This window comes from Arctopsyche grandis, chromosome 5 (assembly GCF_051622035.1).
Source record: "Arctopsyche grandis isolate Sample6627 chromosome 5, ASM5162203v2, whole genome shotgun sequence".
Lineage (NCBI taxonomy): Eukaryota > Metazoa > Arthropoda > Insecta > Trichoptera > Hydropsychidae > Arctopsyche > Arctopsyche grandis.
This window is the reverse complement of record NC_135359.1, coordinates 19,720,436-19,731,897: the sequence shown is the minus strand read 5'-3', so window position 1 is coordinate 19,731,897 and position 11,462 is coordinate 19,720,436. Positions and strand designations below refer to the sequence as shown.

At 32.7% G+C, this 11,462-nt stretch overlaps 1 protein-coding gene across 1 annotated transcript; it reads right to left on the bottom strand.

Annotated features, from left to right (window-relative positions):
- Positions 1-903: 903 nt before the first annotated feature.
- On the bottom strand, positions 904-8,582 carry LOC143912358 (membrane alanyl aminopeptidase-like). Its single transcript, XM_077431640.1, has 19 exons — positions 8,484-8,582; positions 7,485-7,635; positions 7,107-7,378; positions 6,858-7,033; positions 5,691-5,849; positions 5,279-5,596; positions 4,823-5,006; positions 4,448-4,686; positions 4,179-4,365; positions 3,917-4,091; positions 2,824-2,924; positions 2,548-2,727; positions 2,252-2,436; positions 2,006-2,176; positions 1,785-1,931; positions 1,455-1,524; positions 1,259-1,369; positions 1,163-1,182; positions 904-970 (listed from the first exon to the last, which is right to left on the bottom strand). Exons 1-19 carry the CDS (start codon positions 8,580-8,582, stop codon positions 904-906), a joined length of 3,012 nt encoding a protein of 1,003 aa, XP_077287766.1.
- Positions 8,583-11,462: the final 2,880 nt, after the last annotated feature.

The window sequence follows — 11,462 nt, the reverse complement described above, 5'->3', positions numbered from 1 at the left end:
TTTGGTGTTCCTAATTTGAAAAAAGGTGAATTTACATAGTGGGTATCTATATAAAATTGAATGTCTGTTTGTCTGTTTGTCTGTCTGTCTGTCTCGTATAGGCTTCTAAACCACTGAACCGATTACGATGGAACTTTCAGGATTTGTTGTATGCATGACCGGGAAGATTACTGTGAAAAAAAACGGAAAAAAACCTATTAATATGCGTAATTACGATTTTATCAACGCGAAAGTATGAAGTGCAATGACACAATGGTGTAGTCAAGGAAATGTGTTTGTTGGCAACCACGTTAACAGGTTGATTTATGACGACACGGCGTTGAAGAGACGTTACTCCACGGCGTTCAGCTCCAACTATCACTTGAAACGGGAACGAGAATGGGAACGCAACGGGATAAACGGGAATGATTGGCATTTCAACGCAAATGTTTTCGCGTCGCGACCTGCTTTGTTAGGCGTAAAATAAACAAACAATTGAATAATTTCAAATGTGCTCGCTGTCTGCATTTTTCCGACAAATGGGAACGGGAACGGGAACGAGAACGGGAACGGGAACGGGAACGAGAACGGGAACGAGAACGGGAAAGAGAACGGGAAAGCAACGGGAACGAGAATGGGAAAGCAACGGGAACGGGTTCAGCTAGATGTTATAAAAAATACAATATATATGAAGGTATACAATCTTATACACTTGCACAATATGTCAATATAGAATCAAACAAACCTGACATATTGAAACAATGCTGGTTTCACCATTTATGACTATGGGTTCGTATCAAAATACAGAATAATCATTACATATTTCGAATTGTACAAATGCAGAATATTCGAATTTAGAGTGAGGAGATGTCAAAGATGGTTTGTGGTATATTTAAATCTTTAACATATTTTTAATGTGCATATCTACCCCGTCAATTTGGGTTGTTTTAATGTGATATTTATTTTGATAATACTGACTATAATTTGTTTCCTATGTGATAAAATAAAATGCAGTAAATAAATTTAAACATAAATATTTTATTTTTCAGAAATATGATATGAATTTAACAGAAATGTGATATTATTTATTTTCTAAATGTTATTCTCGAATTCTATCTTTTATTGGAGATTCTTGAAATTTTGAGTTATTTGGAGACCCCTGTTAATCCTTTATATAACTAACGATTCAAAATTTTCATCCCTCTGAAAAGTTTCGAATCATATTAAAAATATGTATGGATAGAGATTATCTATTATAAAATATATCATATAAATTAACCAATCGTATATTTTGTAATTTAATGTAATCTCGTCTGAGGTATATAGAAACGTTTGCTGACATCATTTCCCAGTAAGTTAAATGTATATTTTTATTGAGCATGCTTTCCATCTAAAAATAATACATTATACAATTAATATTTATTTATAAATAAAAAATTATAAATGTAAATCTTTCGTCGTGTTCGTATACAAACATTTTCCAGTTGTTTTAGATTCATCTTGCGGATCACATTAATGATCATTGGTGTAAATTCATTTCCGAGACTGAATAAAATAAGCAAATATGAACATACACGATATAACACAAATAGTATGTTTTTATACTGTTAACCTAGCATGCAAATCTCGTAAGTCCAGAATTAGATTATTAATCAATCTATAGATTTTATTGAAGTTGAAGAATTTATTATTATAAAAAATATTGTTTGTGGCCAAAGAGGATTTACAAAGTTTGCATGTTAAGTTAATGATTTTTAAATATCAACATATGTATATCGAATAAATTCAACAATTTTTAAACTTACGCTTCTCTCGTGATAAACACATTATCGAAAATAAACTCATAGACTATTTGCACGTGAGAATAATCACCGATTAATATCGCATCTAAAACTTTCTGTCGGTTGTGCAAACGTACCCGAGATTCCACTGAGAGAACCTCTAATAAAAGTCTGAAAATTTAATCAAGTTATAATTTTTAATTTAAAATCAAATCTACAATATTATTTGAACAAAAAATAATTACTTTTCCAATTTCCATTTAACGTTACTGCACCCCAAACTGATTAAAATTGTAAACTTTTCGGATTCTAAATTATCGCTCAAATATTTCTTCCACAACAACTCAAAATCTTCTTCGTTGCCCTGTTTAATCCCGTAGCAGTATGCAAATTCTCTAGCATTTTTATGTATCTTTCTACAATACTCAAAAAACGACGTTATATTATATTTGAAATGTGTTGCGTTGATAGTTTTTTTTTATAATACTTACCTTGATGGATCCTTTTTGTAATTTTCAAATAATATTTTTGCTTGTTTATAACACCCTTCGTGTTGGAAAAGGCAAGCAAAATTAAGGATCTCCATTCTAAAGAGTTTTTGTAAATGATTTTCGTTTTCTTGTTCTTCAAAACCAACTTTTTTAACAAGTGGTTCAATCAACTTCAATACGTTTTTCTGCAATTTAAGACAAAAAAAAATCACAATTCAAACCAAACTGATGAAAATACGGCCCTCTTTTGTTTAAATAAATAGATTCTATAACATTTATTTATTGTTTCGACTTGCCTTTATAACTTTACATAGTTTAGGATTGGAATACGTAAGTGATCTCATACGTTTGAAACCATCGAAAGCGGCCGCCCATGGAGCATAGTCATCTTCGAACTCCAAAAATTTTAATATATTATACGCCATCTTATAAGAAAGAATATTTTCTTTTGTCAATTGAAAAACATCATTTACGATCTAAAATAAATAATAGCAAATAATTGCAAATACGTAAATATAAGAAATTCTTCGAGATATAAAAGAAGGAAAATGTTCTCGAATCAAAATACACACTTGAGCTCTGTTGTGAGGATGAATTTTTGTTCTATCCTCTCCAGACAATGCCTTACTCAATAACCACCAAGTATCGTTGTCGTAGTTTATTCTATAGTAACCTATAATTAAAATAACGTGTACATATATATCATGATTACTAATCATTGATTAGTCTTCGGTGTTGGCTGGGTGCTCGTAAAATAGCAATAGACCGTTCAATTTATATACAAACAAAGCAAGAGAGCAAAAAAGTATGGTTGACAATAGTAAACCATTTTTTTTTTTGCAAAAGCATCGTCCCAACACTGATCTTTGGCCATGATATACACCAAAATTTTTTACAAGTGGCCCAATACAGACAAATGTATTAGGCCACTTGTAAAAAATGCTTTTGAATGAAAATATTCGGGTATTTGAAACATCCACTACCTATCGCGTCTGACTAAGAATGTCTTTATTATTGTTCTTCCTTGGATTGCTTATTATTTAAAATATATACGAAATTGTCCATTTCACGCAAATCAGTGTTTCGAGAGTAGTGGTTTCATCGCGTTTCTGTTTATTTTGGATTTTTTAAATTAATCTTTTTTTGATAAATTCCAAAAATACGGAAACCGAACGAAGGGGACAGGGCTCAAATGATTTTAATACATTTTCAAGGGTCGAGAGAGATCAAATATTCCAAACAACTCAAATTATCTCGATGTGTGGTCCAAACGACATTAAAAGGATACAGTGAGATCCGTAAAAGATCGTTCAAAAAACAGGAAGAATTAGGAGGAGAGCAATGATATCATTTTAGGGACCTTGTCTTTCAAAATCCCAAAAACGGACTTTCTGAGCTAGCTGGAGAACTGAAAAGGGAACGAAATATAAAATTTTCTTCGCGAAACGTATGTAAGAAGACGTTTGACGGAATCTGCAAAATGATTTTAGTAACAGGTTATAGCGATTAATAGCGGTAAATTTGACTGGCTTTCAATTTACTAATTCAAGGTTCTATAATACATATATTTATACATACATACATACATAAGTATACTTATTTAAATTTATAAAGAGAATACAGATTATTTAGAAGATAGTTTTAGTTGCATATAATAAAAAATACCAGATTGTTGAATGTTTAGCACAATCCAATCGTCTGAGGCAATCTTTTCTTCAAGAGTATGTTTTGCTTCTTTCATAATGAATTTTGGTTTTACATTATCAAAGTTTAGATTTGATTTCGATGACCACGTAATTGGTACATACCACAATTCATGTTTTTGCCTGAGAAATCTTTTCTATAATATTTAAATAAATGACATATTTATCTATGTACAGAATTTAAAGAAATCTTAATTAAAAACAAAGGAATAGAATCAATTCACTTGAGCAATTTTCACGATGCCAGATTTTCGATCTACGAACACGCTTATTAATGGAAATCCGTCCTGTTCTGTCCAAGAAATCATGAAATCAGCCACACTTACGTTGTATGCCTCCAATGATCTATCAATATCAGCTTGAGCTTGCAAATTTCTAAATAAATCTTCAGGTAACGAACTCTTATACTTCCTACAATGACATAAAATGAACGATTATATTTCAAAACAAAATTTGAATTATAGTATGTATACGAATACATTTCGGAACCCACATTTCTTTCAGATATCGCCCGACTCCAAGGCGAAAAGTTTCTGGTCCAATGAAATCGCACATCATCTTAATAATTGAAGATCCTTTGTCGTACGTTATTGGACTGAACATTCTTTTGATATCCTCAGGAGAATTTATATTTGGATTTGTTAAGGGAAGTTCGGCGAACCTCTGATCCTCATATAAAACTGATTGAAGTTTGTTAACATTGAATTGGTACGTCAAATTCATAGAATCAACCTAAAATATTCATATGTGTATTTCCATGTGGTTAATTAGCACGAAATCGGCATAAATAAATTGTATAATCATCATTCATGATGCGTGATTTCATTTCCTAGGTATACATACTTTAAATTGTTAATCATAAGTATACCTTATCTGTTATATGGTAATTGAAATACTCAGCAAATCCTTCATTGAGCCAAGTTTCAGACCACCAACGACAAGTGACAAGATCGCCGAACCAAAAGTGGGCACTTTCGTGTACCATTATGCCTGCTGTAAATTGTTTGTTTCGAGCCGATGATTCCCCTTCTTCGTACATGAGATAAGGCTCTCTTGAATGAAAATTAATAATTATAAATTACTTTGGTAACATCGATATTCATTATATGTACATACATATTTGTCATTTAATATAAGGAATTTAACATCCAATGTATGCTTTAATTTCTATTAGTGAATGAATGATATCCATAAAATATTTGAATGGATATAACCGTAGATGCGCTGATACAAGACATAGCAGTATGTACAAATGTATATATGTACATACATATGTATGTAAATATATTTTTTCCAAAATTATTATTAAAAGTTTAAAACTTACCTGTAAATGACTAAGCCCCAGTTCTCCATAGCACCGGCGTTAAAATCTGGCATGGAAACGTGATCGATCTTCAAATTAGGATCCATGCTGCTGAAAGGCAGGTCGAAATATTCCCCTAAATGTTTTATAGCAGCCTTCGATACATTGAAAGCGTAATTGCCCTGGTTTTTGGCACCTGGTCTGGCCCATATCGCGAAATGATTTTTTTCGTGTTCCGATGATATATTAGTCGGTTCTAATTCAGAAATGATAAACGCTATCAAATACGTAGACATTAGCGGTGTTGTATGGAACGTTTCTCTTGTGAAATCCCCATCTCTGAAGATTTTTTCATGTATTTATTATTTTTAAATATACATATATATTTTTTTATTTTTATTTATTTTTTATTTCGGAATTATATAAGACTTACGGTATGCCGGGACCGTTCATCTTCATATTCGACAACGAGGGTTTAAAATGTTTAGGCCTTCTTACGCTTATAGTGAATCTGGATTTGTATTGAGGTTCATCAAAACATGGAAATGCCTTTCTGGCATGAGTCGGTTCAAATTGAGTAGTAGCTAGCCATCTGAAAAATTGATCACATGATGCTTGTATTTTATTTTAGTAGTATTTTCATTAGGAAAACTCTAAAGCTATTGGTCGAAAAGCTTTGTTATGAACTTCAAACATACGCGAATATCAAAATATGCGATTGCTAATGCTCAGAATATCTTAGCTGACTAATACAAATTGTGTATTTTTCTTGCTGCTGCAAACAACCATAATATAAAATAATGTCGGTTTACAGATAAAATATGTTTTTTAGAGGCTTGTTTTTAAAATTATTCAAAACTTTTTCCATCCACGGCCAATTTGACAGCTGATAATTGATTTGTGCTCAATATGGTTTGCCATTTTACCATGAATAGAATTACACTAGAAAAATACTTGCAAATTTGTTTCGAAAATTGGGTTTCAGTTCGCAAAATTCCATTTTACGGTCTCATGAATTGGTCTCCAAGATCGTGTGATTTTACACCTTGGATTATTTTCTGTTGGGATATATGAAATCGGTAGTCTATGCCGATAAACCAGAGACAATGGACGACTTAGAAGCCTTCACCACGTTATTGCCGATATATGGCCACAGCTCCGAAAAAGTGGTTAAAAATTGTACTTCCAGATTGAGTTTTATTCGAACCAGTCGTGGCACCTACATATGTATATACCCAATATCATATTTAAACACTAATAACATTAATATTACCTTCCAATTAAGCCAATACCCTGGCCATTACCACGATTTTGATGTGTTCCTATAAAAACATCTAAATAATATGTTTGTGGAAAATTAATTTTTCCCTATGTTACCACCCATTCCGTTAAGTTGAGAATGTTTTTGTAAATATTTATATTAAATGTACATCATATGCAAGCAAAATAATTTAAATTTGTATTTTTTATATAATACAAACATTCCACGCTAATGAGGGTGCATTTATCAATACGATAAATATCAGGAGTTGATGTATTGGTATATTATAAACAGAAAATTTAGTTTTATGTCAAAATTGAATGAAAAAAATTGACTTACTTAATCTTCCCGTCTTCTTTGTAATAACTTTTGTAGAAACCAAAATTATTGTTGTGAAGTATCCCGTTGTATGAAATTTCAATTTTGACTTCATCGTTCACCGGTAGACTATCGTCAAAATTGATCGTCCAGAAATCAAATATTTCATCGATGGGATTTGTTTTAGCTTCGTCGATCTGTTGCAATATACTTCCATTAGAATTTCTCACTGTGATCGCTTTGAATTTTAACAGATTTGCATGGAGTTACCTGGCCGTCGAAAGTGTTTGTCTTCACACCTTCGAAATAGGGAGTCACGAGGATTTTGTAATGAGCTATGTCTAATCCTTGATAAGGAAGTCGATAAGAGCTTTTTAGATGCTGATGTGGTGAATCGCTGGGTAACGGTCTTATGACACGTCCGTATACTTTCGAAAGCCAATCTGCAGAAATTTTTGAGTCATATTCGGCGAAGCAAAATGATAGTAATATACTGGTGATAATGGCTAACGGGAAAGGATACATTCCCGAAAGTAATAACACTGATTAAAAATAATTACGAAAGTAATTACACTGAATGATTAAATTTGGTTTAACAATATTATCGAGTGTGCCGCAATCAAATTACTTAGAATGTATGTATAATACATATATTAACAATTGGTATAGTATGTAAGATCGTTTTTAATCCAACAAACATCCAGCATGAAAATATTAAATGTAATCTTAATCGTAAAAGTAATATAATGCATTTTACGGTTTTTAAATGAAATTTGGACACGGTAAAGCAACATTCCCACTAGAAAACATATAACATAAACATCAGAATTTTTCATATTTAACAAATTAATGTATCTGATAAATATAAATTGGATATGGATGAACTTGTATATTTACATTTTATGAACGAATCAACTTGTATATTTACATTTCATGAATGCATGAACTTTTTAATGTTTTTTTTGCTATATGAATGAACTTGTATATTGTACTAATATTGAATTAATATAATTAATTACACTGGGCAACAAAAAAATTACCAGAGCGGAGACTAACCAATCTTTACTGAGTTTGACACATTGAATTCGAATATGATATTTATTTTTGTTGGTTAGTGATCGTTTACGTGATATTACGTTTACGAATTCAGTGGGTCAAAGTTAGTAAAGATTGGTTAGTCTCCGCTCTGGTAACTCAAAAACGTGATTTTTTGTTACTTAGTGTTATTGGCTTTTAAGTTATTTTATATACTTACATATGTATAATATATATGAATATTATTTCGGTTGTAAAAAACACGCTTTCATAAAATTGTTTTACATTTGACCTTCAATTTCGGGTATATTATATAATAAATTATCAGGTATATAACAAAAGTGATTAATTTGCGAACATAAAAAATATCCAAGTCGTTTGTTTCCATCCAGTCAATGTATGCAGTTGTTATCAGTTTTTAAACGGATTATAATTGCTAATTTAAGGAAAACTAATTTGTTTGTTGCATATAAATAAATGAAAATAAATAAGATTTTTCCACGCAAAACGGCTATTAGGCATACCAGTGGCGTTGACCAATGGTTAGCATATTATGCTTTCGAGCAGAGTGGTCACGGGTTCGAATATCACTAGTCTCGCTGCTGGGCAGACCTTGGTTTGAGACTTTGAGGTCGATCGTTTTTCATCGGAGTTTTCAGCGTCTAGAGGTTCGCCACTTTGATTGTAAAATGCTGGAAAATTTCTCCACATATGTCACTGTGGATGTTTGTATGCATTCGCATTGAATAAAATGCCTTTGTAATATTGATTGTATTGATGAGTGCACTCGTCGCTTTGGAGCGATCTGTAAAGGCGAGTGGTCATGTTCTATGAAATAAAAATAAATGAATAAATATTATACATACAATCTATTTCATGCTATTCAAATTAAAAAATTGGGGAAATGTTCAAATATGCCAGACACGGCCCTGATTCCATTCAAGTTGAAGACATAAGTTTATACATTTTTCCCCAGAAAAAGATGAATAAAAACTTATTTTCTGAAAGATTATTCTCACTTACACTTTCCAGAAACATCATCTAATTAATTTCATTTATAACATTAATAACATAAACTGTACCAAAGACTTGTGTGTTCTTATAGATCGCAAACTGTCATTTTAATGATCAGTTTTACAATATAGTCACTAAATCATACAAACTGTTGGGATTTATCTGCCTAATATAGCAGTCTAATATTACTCTATAACAGTTTAGTTCGCAGCAATATGGAGTATGTTTCGATCATATGATTTCCTTATTACCATATAGATCGTTTAGAGACTATTCAGAAGCGTTTTCTGCGTCATTTATCCCATAAGTCCGCCTTTACACGGGAAGGATGGATTACTTTTTCAAGATTATTTTCTTCTTATTTCTGAAACAATCTTTCAAGAAAGTCGCAAAAAATATTTGAATTAACTGTGGAGTGCTTATCAATTTCATGCCACACAATTCCATCAATATTCATTGCCGCAGTCAATAAATATTTAATTTGAAATGGATAATACTTAATTTAATGTGGAAAATATTGAATTTGAGGTGGAAAACCTGTGGCTCTATCAGTACTTTTAAGGCCTGACCGCACTATGCGTCAAACGAACGATCCGACACTTCACAACAGTGTGCGACAATATTAGGTAAACCATACTTGAATGACAGCGATGCCACACTACGCAGTAAATTATGTCAATCATTTGTTCGGTACCTCGCAGCAAGATGGACGAAACGGACGCTATTATAGTATCTTTGATATGCGAGGAAGAATAACAATCGAGAAAAACCAAAAAAATATGGCTACATGCTATTTCAAAGTCACGATATGAAGAACGAGAATAATTGCCGCAAGGCAACCCCCACTCAACGACACTTGCGTCACGTCGCAAACGATACCTTGCGTCAAAGTTGGTCGAAAAGTCAATTTTGACGTATGGTGTCGTTCTACGTCATGCGACTGTCGCGCAGTGTGTTATGTCTCATACAATTTCATACAAACAATATTTGGTCACGTACTGTTGTGAAGTGTCGGATCATTCGGTTGTCGTATAGTGCGGTCAGACCTTTAGGGCTAAGGTGAAGAAGCAAATATTGAGTTGATTTGCTTCTTCACCTTCAAGGTCTGACCGCACTATGCGTCTGCGACACGAACGGCAGCGTGCGGCCAAATATTGTTTGTATGAAATTGTATGAGATATAACGCAGAGTTGCCTTTTGTATCAACTTTGCCGTGTTATGTCGTGCTGCAGCAGTCGACGGCCGTATAGTGCGGTCAGACCTTCATTGTCATTCACTGTTTGTTTATGTTTACTATGTTGTAATTTTTTTGTTTTATTTATATTATCATGTGGTATTCACTGTATTTGAAATCTAGATGTTTTCTTTTATATCTGTATTTTTTTTGTTTCACTACTAGTTTCTTTTATATTTTTATTCTGTATGTATGCCATTTACATAAAATAAACAAATAAATTATTCTCGAGAATTTTACAACACAGAGTGCGAGTAATATTAACATCAGCAACAAAGAAAGTCAAAACTGATGTTTGCGAACGAGTTAATTATTTATTTATTTTGTTTGGAAAATTAACAGTTTATTAAATTACATAAATTGATAAAAGAACATAATTATTTGAATAAAAACCATTAAAGGTCTATTCATACCTAGTCGGCACGTACCGACTTCAGCAGGTATCCGGCTGTACGAAAAGTATTCTTTGGTACATTTTGTATGGGTATGTTCATTTCAACCGTCACGTTTACGCCACGGCAGGCTTACAGCAGTACCCGACATTTCCTGTTCATACCTTACAGCAACAACCGTCAACGTATCGTATCCGTATTTTTGGCCATCGTGGAGATATACACGCGAATTACGTGCCACGAGTCTGCCGCTTTGCTGTTTTGGACCAATTATCGATAGTGACAGTTGACAACTGTTCAATCTTTCGACATGGTTTTGGCGCTGACAATGACTTTTTGACAATGCTTCCTTAAATTTTGTAGATTTTTTGGTGATTTGTGTTTGTATTTTATCCAGATTGTTTCAAATTGGTATCGGTTCATACGGAAATATTTAAAAAAAATTGTCCATCATCCACAAGCTTCTTATACAGTGTCCAAAACTCTCCTTCGGTTTTTCTATTTTTTAACATGGGATGCACATCAAAACGCATCCGTGCTTTTTTATTGCCTTCTTGAGCTTCTTCTTCCAACAACAACACGATTATACATAATTTTTCGTTCGATAAACGCCGTAACATTTTTGCTGACTTGTATTCTGACGCATAGCTACGAATGCACGTGTATGCATTCATATTGTAAGTACTCGACAATACGACGTAAGGAATATTGCGCCGTATCGTCATAGCCTGTAATGTATAAGTAAGCCGATTTTGCCTTGCATTCGGTCAAAGTGCTGTAAGCGTGACGTGTAGGTAGATATGAATAGAAATGTAATAAAATGACATATTTGAAACGGAGTCGTGGAGTGCTGAAGCCGTGCAGTGCTGTTAAGTATGAACAGACCTTAAGAATTTTCGCATATAGGTAGCATATTTCGATAATTATGGTCATAATTTGGCGCGTTACGAC